General features: G+C 38.1%; 1 protein-coding gene across 2 annotated transcripts; it reads left to right on the top strand.

The window, feature by feature from the left end:
• Window positions 1-779: 779 nt before the first annotated feature.
• LOC127813153 (3-isopropylmalate dehydratase small subunit 1-like) lies at window positions 780-19,307 on the top strand. Of its 2 annotated transcripts, XR_008026076.1 has the most exons (3): window positions 780-1,724; window positions 18,806-18,906; window positions 19,002-19,307. XR_008026076.1 is itself a non-coding variant. In XM_052353957.1 (2 exons), exon 1 carries the CDS (start codon window positions 896-898, stop codon window positions 1,715-1,717), a length of 822 nt encoding a protein of 273 aa, XP_052209917.1. In that variant the 5' UTR covers window positions 784-895; the 3' UTR covers window positions 1,718-1,724; window positions 19,002-19,307. The 2 variants fall into 2 exon arrangements, 1 of the variants encoding a protein (XP_052209917.1); XM_052353957.1 differs by lacking the exon at window positions 18,806-18,906 and having other exon boundaries at window positions 784-1,724.
• Window positions 19,308-21,147: the final 1,840 nt, after the last annotated feature.

The raw sequence follows: 21,147 nt of genomic DNA on the forward strand, positions 1-21,147 counted from the left end.
TGTTTAGTTGTTTTGGTTTTTTGATTTGGTTGCCACAAATGATGTCAATTGTTGTTACCAAGATATAACAATAAATTTATAATTATAGGAGAGTCTTTATCTTCAACTTTCAGTCTTTGGGTGACTTGTAAAACATAAGATAGTTAAAGGCATTGGGTGTCTCCCATGTAGTCCCTTCGATACTTAAATCAGTATTAGGGAAAGAATGTGCAGTTTTAGAAATAGAAGTATAGTCTCGATAGAGTTTGAGTCACACCTCAATTAGAGAAATCACTCTTTATTTATAGATACTGAAGTTAATAGGTGGAAGGGCACCCATGTTTTTCAAGATTGTTTGTTTAGGATTTTCCGACAGAGATACTAAAGGTAAGTTAATGCATTTTCGTCAAGTCAAAGCTCAAAATGTCCACCAGAGACCACGTCTCTAGGACTTAAAAAGGTCCCAAAAGCCTTTCTTTGATGCTTTGGGAAGAGGGTTTTGAGAGGATCTATTAGACACCAAGAAGAGACTTTCGAAAAGGGTCTCCCAAGGGCACCTAGGGTGTCCCCTATGAAGGTCTCCTGAAGATACCTAGCTAAGTCTCGATGAAAGGTCTCCTGTATCTAATCATTTAAGGTCTCCCAATATTTCTTCATTGGACTTCTTTGTTTTGTGCTTCAAAAATAAAAAAAGACAAGCATGTACTGATTAGCGTTTACTCATTAAAAGGTCTAAAGTTGCCATCTCTCACCTCTACAAGAGGGGCAGCATTTAGCATTTAGTTATCCCAGAAAACTATGAAATTTCCCATTAATTAGGCCCGAGCCCATCTCAGGCTGGGAGAGTGGTTGCCCGCCCCATACGACGTCGTAGGCAGCGCTCGGTCAATCGCACTCCACCGCCGCCGTCTATCAAATGCGCCACCACAGCAAAATCCACCTTTTCTCTCAAGTCTCATCCATGGCGGTCTCATCTTCTCCACATTCGTATTTGTCAAGCCCTAACTCTCTCTCTCTCTCGCCCTACAAACAACAACAACAACTACCTTCTCTGTTTTCCAACCTCAAGCTCCCCACTTTCCAGAGCCACCGCTTCAAAGCCCTAATCTCTTCACCCGCTCCACCGCCGCCAAAACCACTTTCCAAAACCATTCGCCATGCCGCTGCCTCCGACGCTTCCCCCACCGCCACCACCTTCCACGGTCTGTGCTACGTCGTCGGCGACAACATCGACACCGACCAAATCATCCCCGCCGAGTACCTAACCCTAGTCCCCTCCAACCCCGAGGAGTACAAGAAGCTCGGATCCTACGCCCTCATCGGCCTCCCCTCGTCCTACACGACCCGATTCATGGAGCCCGGCGAGTACAAGTCCAAGTTCTCGATCGTTATCGGCGGCGACAACTTTGGCTGCGGCTCGTCTCGCGAGCACGCTCCGGTGGCTCTGGGGGCGGCTGGCGTGGCGGCCGTGGTGGCGGAGTCCTATGCCAGGATTTTCTTCAGGAACTCCGTGGCCACGGGCGAGGTTTACCCGTTGGAGTCGGAGGGGAGGATCTGCGAGGAGTGTAGGACTGGGCATGTGGTCACGATTGAGATGAGTGAGAGCAGGCTGATTAATCATACGACCGGGAAGGAGTACAAGCTGAAGCCGATTGGCGATGCCGGGCCGGTCATTGAGGCCGGTGGGATATTCGCCTATGCCAGGAAGACTGGGATGATTCCGTCACGGGCTGCTTAGGATGGCGGTATTGATTCGACTATGTGCTTTGTTAAATCTCCACTGCTTTTTGTGTTAAGTTTGGAATACATGTGCAAATGATTTTCTGCCCACCTTTGTTGAACATGAATCCTACGGAATTGAGTGCTTTGTTTAAATTTGATTAAGAGTGATTCAATTGAAATTGTGGGCCTTTTTATGGTTATCACAAAAATTGGTACTCGTGTTTTTACTTCTAGGACTGTTCATGCACCTTTAATTTCACAGCTGCCAAGTCCTGGGTTTGGTACATTTGCAGAGATGGATTTCTAGTTATAGTTGTACACGATATTTCGTGGGGCAGTTCCATTCTCAGAAGGTTGGTTGAGTCAATGAATAACGTTGATTGATGTAATCTTCAGTAAATAGCTCTGCCTTTGTGCAATTGAGTATGGGGGACCTTGAGCTTGTCAAGTTATTAACTTTTGTTACTTTGTTGTTCTACAATTGAATATTTAGCTTGAAAGAATATTAGAAACTTAACTTTTTTTTTTTAAAGTTACAGGTATTGAGGTCAGATGTGGCTATTAAATGGTTGTATCTGGAATATACAAATATTTGAATTTGGAATATCTTTTTTTTTATTAAGAAAGTAGGAAACTTGCCAAATAGTATTGTATTGTTTAGAAATCAACACATAAAATATTCTATCATTTAGCTTGAATGAACACAATCGCACTTGTAAGTGTAGTGCCATTATATTATGAAAACTTGCACAGAAAAGCATAGAATATTTCATTGATATGTAGCCCTAATTATAGGGTTGAATCTATACATCTTTAGAAAGTATACAATAAGAATGATTTACAACAATTAAGGAAAGATTATACATCGAAAGATTGGGAAAGTATTCTAATCTGATTTAGGAAACTAAACAAGAATAGCAATAAGGATTTGCTGCCTCTTCTCCTTTCCTTCTAAAAGACTGATTTCTATCCCCTTTTGATGCCAACACTCCCCCTCAAGTTGGTGAATGAATATCCATCATTCCCAGCTTGCATACTAAGCCTTTAAATCTTCTAGTTGCTAATCCTTTTGTTAAAAGATCAACCACTTGTTGCTCAAAAGGAACATAGGTAATCTGTATTATACCTTTCTCAAGTTTTTCCTTTATAAAGTGCCGAATGATCTCGATGTGTTTTGTCCTGTCATGTTGTACAGGATTATGCGCAATGCTTATAGCTGATTGGTTATCACAAAATAACCTGGTTGGTTTATTGATAGCTATCTTCAAATCTTCTAGCACAATTCTCATCCATAGAAGTTCACATAACCCAAGTGCCATGGCTCTGAATTTTGCCTCAGCACTTGACTTTGCCACTATGCTTTGCTTCTGACTTCACCAATAGATCAAATTGCCCCTAAGAATATGCAGTAGCCTATAGTAGATCTCCTATCAGATAGAGATCTCGCATAATCTGTATCTGTATATCCTTGTATATCTAATGATCCTCCTGTTTTAAATAAAATTCCTTTACTCGAGGTTGTCTTCAAATAGCACAGTATTCTTCTAACAACTTGCATATGACTCTCAGTAGGGTAATGCATGAATTAACTTACTAAACTCACAACATAAGCTATGTTTGGCCTAGTTTGGGATAAGTAAATCAACCTCCCTACCAACCTCTGATACCTTCCCTTGTCCACTGGTGGGCTCTCAGTGTCTCCTCCCACTTTTGCATTTAATTCTACTGGAGTGTTTACTCTTTTGCTTTCTAGGAACCCCTTCTCCTTCAAAAGATCCCATATGTATTTCCGTTGGGATAGGAATATACCTTCTTTGGAGTAGGCTATGTCTATTCCTAAAAAAAAATTGAGTGACCCAAGATCCTTGATTTCGAAATTTTGAGACAACTTCCTCTTTAGATCTTGCTACTCCTCCACATCATCCCCTATCACAATGATGTCATCCACATACACCAATAGTGTTGTCACCTTCCCTTTCCCCGGGTGTTTAAAGAAAAGGGTGTGATCTCCCCTACTATGTCAATATCCCATGTGTCTCATGGTTCTAGAGAACTTGTCAAACCTTGCTCTTGGTGACTGATTGAGAGCATAAAGTGTTTTTTTTAAGTTGACACACCTCTCCTCTTTTTCCTTCTTGGAATCCGAGTGGCTGCTCCATAAATACCTCCTTCTCTAACTCACCATGGAGAAATGCATTCTTCATATTTAGCTAATGTAATCTCCACCATAGCATGCTGCCAAAGACAAGAGAATTCTTATTGTGGTCATCTTTGCTACTGGTGCAAACGTCTCCAAGTAGTCTATCCCATAAGTTTAGGTGTAGCCCTTGACTACTAACCGAGCCTTGTATCTTTCCAAGGAACCATCTGCACATTGTACTTTAGGTTGAAAATCCATCTACAACCCACTAGAACTATTTCTCTCAACTTAGGCACCACATCCCATGTATTGTTCTTCTTTAATACTCTCATCTCCTCCTGCATGGCCATCCTCCAGTTTTGATCCTTTAAGGCCTCTTCCACAAACTTAGGAATAACAGTGGAGTCAAGAGAAGTCAGGAAGCTCTTATGTCTTGGGGACAATCTGTGGTAAGAAAGATAATTGGCTAGAGGATGTTGAGTGCGTCGCCTAACTCCTTTTCTAATAGCAATAGGGATATCCAAATCAATAGAAAAGGAATGAATAGGGTCAAGAGAGTCAACCTTTTCAGTACCTGGCTGGGAGTTGGATGTTACTTCATGCTGAGGTGAAGACATGAACTGTTGTTTCCTGTGATAGACAAAAGGATTACCCTTGAATTTGATCGGGGATGGGAAATCTGATGGCTTGGCTTGGTTTGGGCTTAGGATGGGAAGAGGAAGAGCATGGTCACTATCCTGATTAGTGGCTGTAATTGGTTGATCAGTGGCTGTAGCGGGGACAACTCTGGAAGTATCGGTCAAATTTGTGGGAAGAACAAGATCTGGGTTAAGAAGGGCTGCAGCTGCTTGGTCTTCATTCCAAGGAGTCTCCCCTTGAAGACCAAGATTAGGAGGACCAAAGACGGGTTGAAATTCAACAAAAGTCACATCCTTCGAAACAAAGAACTTCCTAGTAGGGGGGTGATAACATTTGTAATCTTTTTGGGTAGGAGAGTAACCAAAGAAGAGACACTTAAGAGCCCTTGGATCTAGCTTGTCATAGGCTGTTGAGGGATATGAACAAAGGTTACACAACCAAAAACCCTAAGAGGAAGAGGGGTATGTAAGCTGATGGAAGTGAAAAATGAGGAAAGACACTGAAATGGGCTGCAATGATCAAGAAGCTTAGATGGCACTTGATTGATTAGGTAGGCTGCAGTTAAGACAACCTCTCCCTAGAAACTTTTAGGGACATTATGAGAATGAAGAAGGGATTTGGTGACATTTAGGAGGTGTCTCATTTTCTGTTCGGCAATTCCATTTTGTTGTGGAGTGTTGATGCAAGAAGATTCATGTATAACTCCTTTGTCTTGAAAAAACTCTTGCAAATGCTGATTACAATAATCCCTAGCATTTTTAGTTCGAAATTTCTGAATATGAGAGCCAAATTAAGTCATAATCATGGAATAAAAGTGAGGTAACATAGTGCTAACAGCTGCCTTATCCTTTTAAGAGAAATACCCAAGTCATTCTAGTGCAATCATCAATAAAAGAGATGTACCATCTAGCCCCAGAACAATTGGGAGTCCTAGATGGTCCCCAAACATCTGAATGTACAAGAGCAAAAGGATGAGCAGATCTTTTATTATTAATATGATAAGAGACTCGGTGATGTTTTGAAAGTTCGCATATATCACAATGAAAAACACTAGGATCTGATTGTTTGAATAAAACAGGAAACATAGCTTTTAGCAAGTAGAAAGGAGGATGCCCAAGACGGCAATGGTGAAGCCAAATATCCGAATGAGAGGACTGGGAGATGCAGGCTGCTTTAGTCAGAAATTTGACAGGTTGCAACAGCAGCTCCTATTTAAGGACATACAGTCCATGTTTTTCCTCAGTAGCTCCAATCATCCTCCCTGTAGCCATGTTTTGAAATTCACACGAATGAGGAGAGAAAATTACTCGGCAATTGAGATCTCTAGTGAGTTGGTGAACAGAATCAGGTTTGTGGACAAATTAGGGACATATAAAATTGTTTTAACAGAGAGATTAGGGTTAAAAGTCACCTGTCCCTGACCTTTGATAGGAATAGAAGTTCCATTAACAATCACAACTGTTTGGGTATTTCAAGAGGCTTATAGGTGGTAAAAACATTGGAATCATAAGACATATGATCTGTAGCTCCCGAGTCTAAAATTCACATATTATTCCTATTAGTTTTAAAGGCTATTAAAGAACTCAAAACACTTCTACCTGTCTGTTCACCTTGTTGGGCAATGGAGCATGATCCTCCTTGAATTGATTTCAAAAACTCCTTGAGTTTGCTGATTTCATCAGCATTAAGTTGCTGCAGCTCCAGTTCTGCCTCCATATCAGTCTTTTCCACCACATCTCTTGGCTTATTTAAGAGATAAGCCTGATTTTTAGGCATGGCCTGATTTCTGAAGGACATATGTTTGAATCCTCCTAGCTTTTGCAACACAGGATCTTTCCCATGCAACTTGAAGCATGTCTCATGAGTATTCCTCGGCTTCTGACAATAGGTTCACCACAAGCCCTCCTTATAGTGCCCTCGGGCCCTCCTTACAGTGCACTCAGGGTTGTCCTACTCTTCCCTGCTGCATTTTGAACTTTGATCCTTCACCTTTATTAGTGAACATTGCTGATCCTTCAGCACTGATATTTCCCAACATCATTATTTTTCTGTTTTCCTCACTTCTTACCACTGAAAAAACTTCATTAAGGAATGAAAAATTTTCCCTTCCAAGGATTTGAACATGTACCTGATCATATTCAGTATTGAGGTCGGCCAAAAATTCCACAATTCTATCTCTTTCAAGAATAGAATTGAAGGTGGCTGCATCTTTTCCACATTCTATTTTAATGTTTTGGTAGTGGTCAGACTCTAGCCAATACCCATTCATTTTATTATAGTATTTCGTGATAGTCAAAGCCCCTTGTTTTGTGCTACTCAACTTCATCTTAATCTCAAAAATAATTGACACATCTTGAACCTAGGAATAGGTTCTCTTAACCGTGTCCCATGTAATTTTTACTAATCTCTGGCTGCATTGCATTCCACAATCATGACATGATCATGGAATCCTCTATATCCCAAGCTTGGAAACTTGGATCCGATTCCTTGGGACTCAAATCTATTGAGTGAGTCATCTTCCCTCTCCCCTTCAGGAACGTCTTGACCAATTGCACCCATTGCAGGTAGTTTCGGCCATTCAATCGATATGATTGGTGCATCCGTGGTAGATCGCTAGTTTGCACTGCTCCAATTGAAGTAACCATAGTGTTGGTCTCATTAGTGGTGGTAAATGGAGCTATTTCCGAGATTTCTGACATGAGTGAGAGAGAAAAAACTGCTACAATGAAGAAGATCTGTAGTAAGGAAAAATTTCTGAGGCAATAGGAAGCTAGCAAAAACAATCGGAAGAATCAAAAAGGGCTATCGGCAATGAAGGCCGAGGAATGGCAATGAAGGTCGGAAACAAGAAAGCAACAATACTCAAAAAACGGTCTTAGGCGCTGGGCTCTGATACCATGAAAACTTGCACGGAAAAGCATAGAATATTTCATTGATATGTAGCCCTAATTATAGGGTTGAATCTGTACATCTTTAGAAAGTATACAATAGGAATGATATACAACAATGAAGGAAAGATTATACATTGAAAGATTAGGAGAGTATTCTAATCTGATTTAGGAAACTAAACAAGAATAGCAATAAGGATTTGCTGCCTCTTATCCTTTCCTTCTAGAAGACTGATTTCCATCCCTTTTTACACCAACATATTATTGTTGTCACTGCTTTGTCTGTTGAAAAATGATGATTATATTTTTCTTACTGCTGATATTTTCACCTAATGGTGCATTCACTATCTGAATTGGCTTCTCTTTGGGTGTTGTTGGAAATGCATCCTGTGGGTTTTGGTGTAAGGTTATTTGTAGTAATGTACAGGTGGAAAAATGGTTTGCTGTTTTGTTTTGAAGTTAATTTGTATTCAGAATGGCATTGTTCACTTGCGGTGTATTTGATTTCTCGATGTTAAAGAAGATTTACATGTTTGAGAACATATTATGTTTTAATACTTGTTGAATTTGAGATGGTTTTTAAAATAGTAATGTAGAAGTTTGTTGGAAGCTGGAGTTCCTGTCTTTAACTGAAGTTCTGTAGTCTCCTTGTTCGTATGGTTATTAGGAGAGCTGGGAAGTTCTATGTTTTGCTGGGGTTGCTCCATTTATCACCTTTTAGTGATGTGCCTTTTTAGTTGTTTGAATTGTGATTTGGTATTCTTCCATCATTATGGATTTGCATTACTTGTGATTGCCATAGTTATTTTTATGTAAATACCTTGGCCTTGCCATAAACCTGTATGATTTTTTGAATTCATAAGGTAAAGTAGTAGTTTGTGTGCTAATTTATTACTTGGTTAGCTAAGAAGAGAAGCATAGCTAAGTAGAAGTCATATGATACATTCAAATTAAGATTCAGGTTTCTTGAATGAAAATATATGTATTTGAGGCTAATGAACTTTGCTTTTGGTTCAGAAAGTTTGATGTCTTGTAGCTAATAGGTCTTCGTGGAAGGGGCTGTCAGGCCTTGGATGAAATTGCTTGTGGTATATTGGGGTGGATCCTGTTATGACATTTGTATTAGATTAGGAGTTATGTGTAAACGAATATTCTATATGGCTGCATTTGTATGTTTCCTTTTCTGTTTTAGGGTTAGAATAAGTATACTTCTAGAAGGCATGTTTCTAGAAGGATAGCTGATTGATTTAGTTATTTAGACAGTTCCTGTCAGGCGGTTAATCAGTTAGTTTATTGTAACTCACGAGCCTAGAGTCTATAAATAGGGATCGTGGGGCAAGACAGTGGGGTACTTCATTTCGAGAAGGTTTCTTGTTTCTATCTTGTGGGTTGGGATCGATTGAGAGGCTGAGAGTAAGGCTGGGATAAGTCTTGTAATCTCGGGAATCCAGTTAGCTGGGTGTGGATTCGGGTACTATGTAATCATCCTAAAGTTTGTTTCAAGATAGTGGATAAGAAGGAAGCAGCTTCAGTCTGGACGTAGGTCTCATTTTTGAGATCGAACCAGGATAAATCTTGTGTTCTTTACTGTTTTTCGTTATTGGTGTTTGCTTCACTTATATCATTTGTGTTCTTGGAGGTTGTGAGTGATTTCAGTGAGAAATTGAGTTGAGAGAATTAGTGGGATTGCTGTGTTCTACTCTAACAGATCCTAATGTAAAATAGATTTTTCGTGAGAATCTAATATGTGTAGGTTTGTATTGAACTTTTCTTGGACTTCACTGCCTTCAAAGAGAATATGGATCTTCCCATAAGGGATTTTGATATAGGTGGATTTGACTTTGATCTTTAAAAAGCTTTGAGCTCTGTGTCTATCTAACCTATTCTTGGTTAGATAGACAACACACCTATTCTAAGCTCTCTATGTCTTAGTTAGATAGTTTCTTAGTTTTTTTCGATTAGGGATGTCTTGGTTAGATAGTTTATGTCATATACCTAGGGTTTGGATTGGAAATCGAAATAATTTGAGGTAATTCGGACTAGGAACAGAAGGATTGGGGAAAGAATTGGATAGAAATGGGGTAGATAATAGATAGAAATGAGGGAAAGTTGCAGATAAAACTAAGGTGAAGATTAGAGAGAAGGCAAAGAGAAATAGGAGGGAATTTGAGAGAGAATTAATGAGACGAGAAAGCGGAAAGTCAATTATCATTCATAACCTCCCTACCAACAGATTTTGGTAGCTTTATATAGCTACTCTACAGAAAATACCAAAATAATAGAAAAATACAAGTAAAATTTAAAATAAGCTAATTACTATTTAAGCCCTAGTAAACCCTTGGGTCCTGACATTTCCCCCCTCCTTAAAACATTTATTGTCCCCAAGAAATGTCAACTCTCCACAACTTCCAATATGCTTTTTCCTCCTCTTCCACAACTTGGATGGCACAATCTTGAACAACTTTTGTAAGCCTAACAAATTGTCAATAGCTCTCTTGGACTCATTGGTTGAAACAAAACCAAAAGCGACCACTCTATGGTTGTCATGGTTAATAGCTAAAACCTGCCAACTATTGTTCACTCCAATTTTCCCCATCACTGCTCCTTTGATGTTGGTTGTTTGGTGTTCAGAGGAATGACTAACTGTGTCCATAACTTCATTTAATAGTTCATCACCATCTAATACAAGTAAGGATGGCAGACACGCATCGATAGCTACGGTTAATGTATTCCTAACAAACCAAAGATCATTCTTTACTGCAAAATATTTGCAATAACCTATAGATTTGCATCGATAGCTACGGTTAATGTATTCCTGACAAACCAAAGGCCATTCTTTTCTGCAAAAATATTTGCAATAACCTATAGATTCAGCGATTGAGTAATGTAGACTTGCTTTGGATACCCAAATAGAAATTGTCTAAGAGCAACAAAACTAGGAGTTGTTGCAACATCAATTCCGATCACTCCATCCTTCATTACAGTAGACAAAAATTCTAATTTGCCAGCTGGAATGAGAACAAACAAAACAACAGGAGGTTTGTTCTCCATAGCAGAACTTTTGACTTCTTCAGCTATCTCCCTTAGTTTTCCTCTGGCTACCGACTGTCTCCGAAATTCCTTACAACTTTGAGCCTGTTCTTTACTTAGGAAATTCCTGTTAGGATCATAACTCTCAGGATACTTTCCAAAGCTGTTACTAGGACATTCCTTGATTAATTGTAATTCTAGAGATTGAGCAATCAAAGTTCTTATATTCCCAATCCTGTTATGTAGAACAAGTATGGTGTCCAACTCTCTTCTTGTCTCCCTCTTATGACTGAGAGAGAAATCAACATCTCTCTTTTCAGTGAGCATGCCTTGCTCTCTTGAAACACTTGTGTTAACTCTGTTACAACCAACATCGAAAATCAGTTCGCACATTCTGTAATCTGGCTTGCACCTTTTGAAATGACGGCAACACCGTCATATTGTTCAGGTTAGAATCTTTCATGTTGATAGTAAGATATCCTCTAGCTAGTGTTGTCTTCACTTTCTCGTTGCTAGTTTTAACCAAAGCTTAGGAATCCACAGCCTTATCCAAAATCAAAGGCAATGGAACAATATTCTTAGGAACTCCAATACCAATTCCGTTCCTCCCAAGATTCTGATCCTGGACACTAGCCAATCCTTCAGTCCATGGACTAGTCACCAAGGGTAATGTGTTGATCTTGGCTCTCTCTCTCTCACTCCATGAAGTACTCTCCCATTTTCCTCTTGCTACCTTTTAGTAGGTGCATCTTAAGGTATTATTTCTTCTTCTAATTTCTCAATCACTGCAACATAATTCATCTCAACACTGTTGGTTTTGGAAATTGATTGAGCCTGTATCTCTTCGAGAAAAATCGGATGAATTTCAGATCCTAAAGATCTAGATGTGTTTATCCCAAACTTCAGAACATCTCTATTACCTCCTTTCATTCCTGTTGCCTAATTGACTGCATCAATCATCTTTTGTTATGGACTTCCGAGAATATCATCTGGAACATCCTCAACAACTTTCTTTTCAAAGGAATCAGGTTGTTCTAATGAATCTTCTTGTGTCCAGACATCCTAGATTGAGTTGCTGGAATTATCGTTATTGTTGTCAACACTATTGTTACAGTCATCCTTCTTGTCAATACTGCCTAAATCAAAATACTTCTTTTGCTCAAAATTAGAGTTAAGCAATGAATCATTTTCCCATAATCTTGACGTCTCCTTAGACTGCTGCATTTTAAGGAACTCTTGAGGTTGTAATGCTTCCTTAACCACGTCCTTCTTCAAGAGATCTCTGTTACAATCGTTCAATCCTGATGATTGATTGTTTGAATCAATCATCTCTTGGTTAGAACTTCCAAGATAATCATCTGAATCATCTCCGCTTGACTTATAGAAGAATTTAGTTGGAATACTGAATTGATACTCCTCAGACAACATTATGAAAAACTCCTACATTTGGTTGTGTATCACACGACCTATTTTCTCGCATGTTTTGCGTATCACACTACTTGTTTCCTCATGCATTTGATTGAACTTATTATCAAATTTTTCTTTTCCCATGTCTCGTGATTCTGGCTAAATTCCACATAATTTCTATTGCATCCAACTGAAACTGTAGCATTCTTCTGTTGTAGTTGAGACTCCAATTGTTTCACACAGTGTTATTAAAGGCTCACCCGAGTGCACCTTGGGCGCTTAGATTGCTTCCAGGTAGGTGTAGACCAGGGCGTGCCTAGGCCCAAGGAGCCTTGGGCTTAGGCGCACCTGGGCTTTTTTTAACTATTTTTTAGAGTTTTTATTTTATTGTTTATTACTTTATTAATTTTTTACTGTTTAGAGTTTAAATTTATTGCTTCAACTACAAACTTGACAATGAGTAAAAAAGCTACTACTTCAAATATTCCAATTGAATTTGAACTAGATGAAGATAGAGAGGGAGATGATGTGGAAGAAGAGATTAGAGATGATGCTTCTAATGATGAAAATATGGAAATGTTTGATCTTGATGATGAGGATGATTTTTAGATAATTTAAAATGCATAATTAGTTAATCTTGATTAAGATTTAAGACCTATAAATTGTTTTAAGATTTAATTTAAGTTGACTTAAAGACTTTTAGATTATATTTTTTGGCATTTTTTATTGGTTCTTTTCATTAGCATATGTTGAATTTTTTAATTTGCTTGATAACATTTTTGTGAATATGTTATTAGGAGTTATGACTTATTTTATATCTTATCCTTCAATTAGGATATATATATATATATATATATTAGTTAGTAAACGTCTAGTTCCATCAGACGCGTGCCTCACCTTGCGCCTCCAATACCCTTTTGCGCCTTAGGCCTTTAATAACATTGGTTTCACATGTGCCCTATTAGTCATGGTAGAAATCTCAGACAAGTTGAAGGCCAAGGAACAAGAGCTCTATACATCTTGAATTCAATACTTTCTATGACCTAATTGGTTTTGGTTTGACGCAGTCTTAGAGTTCACCTGAAATTGACAGCAATGAACAACTTAGATCATTAACAATCAAGGAGCAAGAGAAGTCGAAGGAATTCGCCTTTTAATGGAATTCGCCTATGGAATTACTCGGTGCTCGAAAATTCGGCCTAGGCAGCCATTGGCCGTGGCAATTAAGGGCTGCTCGGCACCCCTAGTTGCCGGGCCTAATTAATTGGGCCATAGCGGCGCCTAACTGCCTGGGTCGTGCGCATCCTGGGCCAACCTATTTCCCCATTCTTTTTCTCTCTCTGGTCGTTCATCGTGAGTCGTCTCTCTCTCTCTCTCTCTCGTTGCCGATCTCATCTCTTGGTCGTTTGCCGCTGCCGTCGATCTCGTCTATTGGTCGTTCTCTCTCATTGTCACTGATCTCATCTATTGGCTGTCATCTCTCGTCGCCGATCTCGTCTTCCTCCGGTATGTATCCATCTTCCTCCGATCTCGTCCGTTGCGTTGTTGCTAGCAACTCCTTGCTGCATGCTGTAGCTGCTCGCTACAGCAAATAGCAGCAACTTGTTGCTTGTTGCAACAGCAAGCTTGCTGTTGATCTAGTCACCGCCTAGGCTCTAGCCTGCTGCCCGACTAGCTCGTAGCACGTTTTTGAACACTTGAATTACTTCTCCTCTGCATCTGCTTCACAACAGTCGCCTAGGATAAACAATCGTGTCACAATAGTCAACAACCTTCAATTCTCAATTGAAATGAGTCACTAGGTGATAGATCCGATTCCACCTCCTGGCTCGCTTATTCACAACAATCACCTATCAATAGTTGAAGCTTGATTGGCTTCTAAAATTAATTGAATCGTAGCCACAAGTCCGACACTAATTCTACCTTCCAAAATCGTCGAAATTAGTTGTTGGGAGTTGTCAAAATCATAGCCCAGAAGCGTAGGCCACTGGATTATAGTGACCAGACCTAGATTAACTCCAATTTTTCCTCTAATACTCACCTAATCCAATCGCTCTTCTTCACCTTTCCAATTCCAACAAAGTTAACTAGATTTCAAAGTCGAAATCAATCTCGTGTTTCCCCTTACTACTCATAGCCTAGAATTCTATTGGAATCATTGCCTATGGAATTCTCTTCACTGATTCGTTGTTATGAGTCATCGGACTTCTAATTAGAATTTCTTGAATCACCTCTCAATCAGTTCTGATAATGGTTGAGGTTGCCTTCCTGAATTGCCACTGCAGCAGCTAAAGTTCGTCGATTCCGTCGCGGCTGGGAGAGCAGTCTTTGATACCTTCAGAAACAGATTAGAAATGATCGCCTATTAATAGCCAAGAATTATTGTCTAAATTTGCTTCCAATGACCAATTTGCTTTGCTTGGAATTTGGCTTTGATTTCTTCAAAATCGGATCGGAACAACTATTGAATTTCCGAACTCATAGTTGAGGAACGACTGTTTTGGCTGTAAATCTTTTGGTCTGCTTCGCCTTCCACTTTTGGGCCTTAGATATCAGCCAATGTTCAACCTTCGTGTGTCGGAATCGATTTTTGAGGATCACTCATTCCCTATACTCGAATCAAGTTCCGAGTCTCTACTTCTTCAAGTCGATTCAGAATTTAATCAACAGGGAAACTGTCGAGAGCCGTCGAACATTAACAACCAAGGAACGATAGCTCTGATACCAAATTGTAATGTACTTAGGGTTTAGCCTAGGGTTTGGATTGGAAATCGAAATAATCTAAGGTAATTCGAACTAGGAATAGAAGGATTGGGGAAAGAATTGGACAGAAATGAGAAAGATAATAGACAGAAATAAGGGAGAGTTGCATATAGAACAGAGGAAGGGGGACATTAGAGAGAAGAAAGAGGGAAATGGGAGGGAATTTGAGAGATAATTGATAAGAGGGGAAAGCTGAAATTCAATTATCATTCATGACCTCCCTACCAACAGACTTCAGTAGCTTTATATAGCTGCTCTACAGAAAATAACAAACTAACAGAAAAATACAAGTAAAATTTAAAATAGGCTAATTACTATTTGAGTCCTAGTGAACCCTTGGGTCTTGATAGTTTCTTAGTCTTTTTGATTAGGGGGAGCACTTTCTTGGTGTGACCCAATCTTGTCTGCCTAGAGTAGTTTTTGACCACACACCTATTCTTTTGGACTCTGGTTCCCTTAGAATTGGTTGAGATTCTTTTTAGTTTGAAAATATATGGCTTAGGGAGGAAGCGTTTCTTAAGTGGGTTCAAACATGGTGGAATAATTATATGGTGATGTATCCCTGAGCTATTGTTTAGTTTAGAAGCTTAAGCATGTGAAAGGATACTTGAAAGAATTGGAACAAAGAGGTCTTGGGAAAGATCATAAGTGAGATACTCTGTCATGACCTAGATGAATTAGGAAGTTATTTTTTATTCCAATTGTTATATCTTTATTTAGTTGTTATCTATAGTTATGTTTTAGGAGTAGTGGTAACTGTTTAGTATAATCTGTTGATTAGCTTTATATATAAAGCCATAACCCACAGTGTTGAGATTATGTAAGAATCATCAAAAAGTTATTTAAGTCTCATTTCCTCCTATTGTTTTCTCTGTTTCTCCTTACTCTTTGCTAGTTTCTCTCTCATTTTTGTTTGATTCTCCCTAATATTTTGTCTATTTCTCCCTCAATTCCAATTCTATCTCCCAAGGAAACATTAGTTAGGACTAGGGTCTTGACATTTGATATCAGAGCAGCAGTTTCTCGGCCTCAGATCTAGCTTTTCTTTTTCGGATTTTCTCCATGGCTGAAGGTTATCAGATGCTCAAAGCTTATATGGATAGATTTGAAATTAAACTAGACGAACGATGAACTCTTGATCATGGTGGCCAAGCATTATCAAGTTAGTCTGTCAGTGGAATTATTTTCTAAGAAATATTATGATCCAATTATTAAACGAAAGAGATTAATCCTTATGACAATTGGAGATCCACTCCTGCTAGGAAATGGAACAGTTCCCAGGACAGTTGGTTCTTCAAGATTTGAAATTGAACCAGCCTTACGCAATGAGAAGTTGGCTCGAGCGATTTCTATAATAAATGAATCTGAGAAAGCTGAAAATGAGTCATTAGAGATTCAACCAACTGAAGAGGTTGCAAGGGTACAACCTGATTCCTTAAAAAGAGAAGTTTATGAAGAGGACGCCCAAGATAACTTTTCCAGAAGGTCTGATCAAGAGAAGATTAATTTAGACAATCAATCGCCAAGATTGGAAGATGATAATAGAGAACTTCTGGAGACTGGTTGTCTTTCTATCTGCAATCGGCCATAAACTACCACTGAGTATGAGTTGGAAGAGCACTTTAGCAGATTTGGCAATGTATCTGAAGTTCATATTGTTGTTGACAAAAATACAAAGAAGTCTGAAGGAACTGCTTGTGTTCATTCTTTGCTTCCAGAATCTTTCTCCAGAGCTTTAGAAGAGTTGGACAAAATTATTCACCCTCCAACAAAAACTTTGGCTTTAATTGTTTTCCTTGACCCAGCTGAGGCACATGTTGCTTTCAGAGGATTAGCTTACAAGTGTTACAAGGATGCTCCACTATATTTGGAGATGGGAGCCTGTAAATTGATTTGTGGAAAGAAATTACAGAAGTTTTTCAAGATTTCTCCATACAAGCTGTGGAAGAGAAGGAAAAAGCTGAGATTTGAAAGCTACTTGATTTCCTCAGGCTGCCAGTTTCTATGATTTCTTGGCGACAAGTAATCTTTTAAGGGGGAGGAAATGTCACGACCTAGATGAATTGGGAAGTTATTTTTTATTTCAGTTGTTATATCTTTATTTAGTTGTTGTTTACAGTTATGTTTTAGGAGTAGTGGGTCTTATTTATAGTTAATTTACAGTTATGGAGTAATAGCAGTTATAGAGTAATGGGTAGGTAGTGGAGTGGTAACTGCTTGGTATAATCTGTTGGTTATCTTTATATATAAAGTCATAATCCATAGTGTCGAGATTATGTAGGAATTATTAAAAAGTTATTGAAGTCTCTCATTTTCCCTTATTATTCTCTCTGTTTCTCCCTATTTTTTATTAGTTTCTCCCTCATTTCTGTCTGATTCTCCCTAATATTCTGTCTGTTTCTCCCTTGATTCCAATTCTATCTCCAAAGGAAACATTAGTTAGAACTTGGGTCCTGACATACTCTTGGAAGAAATTAAGTCTTTGGACTGAAACTAGGTCTCTGGGCTCTTATTGTATGGACATATATAGTATATGAATCTACTTGTATGTACATGTATAATTAGGGTAATAGAATTTAAAGAAATTAAGTCATATACAATACAGATGCTAACAAGTTTATTGCGAAGAAGCTCCTTGAGGTCAGGAAGTGCCTTCCATTGCTTGGACTGCTACTTCCTAGGGGTAAATGAGATTGTTATTGAGGCAAGATGACCTGAAGCAGAGATTTGGAACCCCATTCCAGCACTCAAAAGGATTTGGGGTCACTATTCAAAGAAAGAAACAAGATATTATATGGTGCATTTCTCAAGTGTTCTGTGGAGTGCAAATATACACACTAGTAGAAGTGGACATTAGAAAGGAAATGACTCATTTCTATTGGAATAAAAAAACATTCTCTGAAATGTATTGTGTATAATGAGCATGGCAACAGTCAATTTGTGTGTGTGGGAGGGAGGGATCCTAGGTGAATTTTGGTTACGTTTGGTTGGGTGGCTTGGTTGGGCGGCATGGTTATGAATGGAAAGGGAATGGGAATGGCATCACCATGTTTGGTATGGGCAGGATTGGAATGAGCATTGTTATTTTTGGTATGCCTTTATTTTGATGGAATGGAATGGTAAAAAATAAACAATTGACAAAAATGTCCTTTCACATTATAAAAATTGAAAAATCTTGTAAAAATGATATTTAATTCCAAAATTGTATCATTATCAAGTACATTTTAAAAATTATTCCCCTTTTTAGGTAAAAATATTAAATAAAAATAAAATGTTATTTGATTTTCAAATAAAATTAATTTAAGTGGCTGGTGTGGCAGTGAGCAGGTGGTAGTAGGCAGAAAACGACAAACTTATATATGTGACACTATGTAATTGGAAGAAAAATGTGAGGGTAAAAATGTAATAATATCTCCATTCCATGCAATGGAGGCTTCAAAATGGAAGGCTTTCCATCTTTTTGAGGGAATGGGTCATTCCATTCCTTAGTAGCAACCAAACAGCCTTTCATGGGAATCTCATTCTCTCACACTCCATTCTGCCCAACCAAACGTAGGTGTAAACTATGCAACATTAATTTGGGAGATGCCTTAAACTGAGTTATGGGGTGGTGGATGTACCATGGCCAGTGAATGGTAATGACATGAATATTCTGTCAAATTATATTCTAACATGCACGTATACACATAAATACCCTGACATGGTGTGGGGGTGTTGGCATAAAAAAAAAAGAAAAAAAAAAAAGAGAGAACTTTTTAGCATGTCACGGATCAACCCTGTAAGCATGTACACATTCACAATGCACCATGGTCCATTATCTTTTCTTGTATGTTGTACATCTATGAGAACATTCGCATTTCCATTACACTTATATTTTGCATGCATTGGTACTTAACTGCCCTAATAAGTGTAATAAAGCTAGTCTTATTGCATCTAACAAATTTTCCTTTTAGATTTAATGGAATCTTGCTATCACCTAAAATGTTGGACCTAACTTTTCATTTTAACCATGCTGCCTTAATTCTACAGGTAACATCATCGTTAAATTTTCCATCTTGTTGGATGATTGCTCCAAGACAACCTAAACTGTTTCCTGGGATGTCTTGGTCTTCAACTGCACTTATATTTTTACTTAATTTAAATATATTCAGTTTTCAATTGGCTTAACTTAAGATCAGTAGATTTGAAGTATTCCACCATTTCTTGAGATTAGTAATCATGCCTTCTTTTGTCTCAGCTACGAAGACCATGTCCGCTAAACTCCAATGCATCACATTAGGCTCTAGATTAACACGCGGCTTATCTAGTACTTACTGGTTCTGATCAATCTTTTCTAGTGTGAGAATTTTGTCTGCCTGCTGAATCCTGAAGTTGTGCTTATGGATGCTACTTATAATTTCATTAATTTTACGGGCTAAATGGTTTGTTTGCAGGCGTGCTTATTTTTGTTCATGGATGATTGGACGGACACTCCCGAGTCCTGACTCTTCCCAGACGTATGGAATGGTGTGAAGTATCATCATCTTGCAAATTGTTCATCATGTACCCAACGAATGCTGTTTAATTTTGTATGCACTAGTTTTCTGCTCTGCTCTGAATAAGAGTCTTCCTGCACATTTGGCATTCTCCCAAACTTGCTAGCTGTTTTTCTATGGAATGCACCTAAACCTAACCATTAGGTAGGGATGCCAATTTACATTTGATAGCTCTTTGATCTTTCAACTGCATTGCTTGAGATATCCTATTTTTATCATCGGGTTGGCCTGGGAGTTTAGGGATTATAATGATCTCCCGAGGATGAGAATAGTCATTTAAAACACACACACACACACACAACTCCTCACTTAAACCATATCTTTTCAACTCCTCACGTGGGCTTCTTCTTTCTACATTTATCCGTAGCGCACCCTCCAATATTAGTCTGTACCCTGTCCAAATCAATTTTCCATAATGGTAGTTAGCAGCTTCTTAGTCAAAATGAGATAAAATTATAAATTATGAGAGATGTGATCATTACCTCAACATTTATTGTTGGCTGTCAAATGCTCGTTGACAGGAAATCAAAATCAATCATGGCTGTATATCATTTGTGATTTGAGTTTTTTTCTTTTGGTGGCATCCAAGAGAACCAGGCTCTTAAAGGCACGAGAACTCCTGGGTAGAAGAAGCATGCATGTATCCAGGACCAGAATAGATTAACTTTGATTCCGTAAATTGCCCTCCCAAATCCCAACAGAGTGATGGATGATACGGAGATGCCAGATTTCTCCCTAACAAGTCAATATCTACCAAATTCAGAATGCATCGCAGCGACCACCCAATCTTTCCAAACACTTATCCCAATGCATCGCATAAAATTCAGACAGCATGAAATAGGCAACGCTGCTGAAAGTATGTCAATTACATAAATGTTAATTACATAAAAATATAATTAGCCAATGAGCATAACTCTAACATGAGCGGGTATCGCCCAAGCCTTCAAACATATGTCCAACGAAAATCACGCTTGGGCCATCCCTACAACAATATCAGTATTGAGTTAAAAAGGGCCTAGTGGAAGGATAAGTTTGATTAATTTTTTTTATTTAATTTAATGTTATTTGTACAAAAGGTTCTCAAATATTAAATAAAAGGTAAAAGTTATTATTAAATATCCAAAATAGCCATGTATGTCAAAAGACCTTAATACCCCCATCTTGTTTTAACAATTAATGGCTATAATTTGTGTTTCTTCCCCCACCCAATTTGACATTATTCACAAAGACAAAATTAATGGCTATAATTTGATTTTAACAAGTTATTATTAATTTGTGTTTCTTTCCCAACCAATCACACATTATTATTAAACAAGTTATTATAATGTTTATCAAACTCCATCATTATTTAAAAATTAGCTTATTTCTTCTATTGCCCCAAACAATATATAATAAGAGAAACAATTATAATATATCATAAGAGATAAATAAAAAATATTAATTTGAGAAAACTATTTTTCTTACCATGATAGACCATTTATGCTCCCCCTCAAATTGTTCATTCGAGAAAATTATAATTTTTTTTAGACATAGCAAAAATAGAGATAATGCATTTCACAGACGATATTGCATTCATTTAACCATACATAAAACAAACATACACTGGTCGAGAACCCATTCGATAGGATTTCGACCTCTTACGACATAAGTGGCGTTATGGTGAAACTAAAACGAGTTATGTGTCGTTATTGTCATATCTAGCTGACTTCTCGATTCTGTCATTTGAAAACATCTAATTTATGCTTAAGTGGAATAAATGTACTCATTTCACTAGTGTAGAACCCATTCGATAGTGTTTTGACACCTAACGACATTATAATAAAACTAAAACGGCTTATGTGTTGTTATGGTCATATCTTGCTTGTCTCCAGCTTCCGTTGCCTCCAAACATCTTAAATTGGTTATAATAACATCTTTAATAGAGTTTGAATGCTTAGTTGTGATCATGATCTCGATAACACTCAGTTTTGATAATTTCAAAAGTAATTAACATACATATTTGAAATGAATGCTTACATTGTTTATGGTGAAATGGTTGTGTTAT

Source organism: Diospyros lotus, chromosome 11 (assembly GCF_014633365.1).
Source record: "Diospyros lotus cultivar Yz01 chromosome 11, ASM1463336v1, whole genome shotgun sequence".
Classification (NCBI taxonomy): Eukaryota; Viridiplantae; Streptophyta; class Magnoliopsida; order Ericales; family Ebenaceae; genus Diospyros; species Diospyros lotus.

Coding starts and splice junctions, on each gene's coding strand:
- LOC127813153 (XM_052353957.1), top strand. CDS start 896: ATGCGCCACCACAGCAAAATCCACCTTTTCTCTCAAGTCTCATCCATG.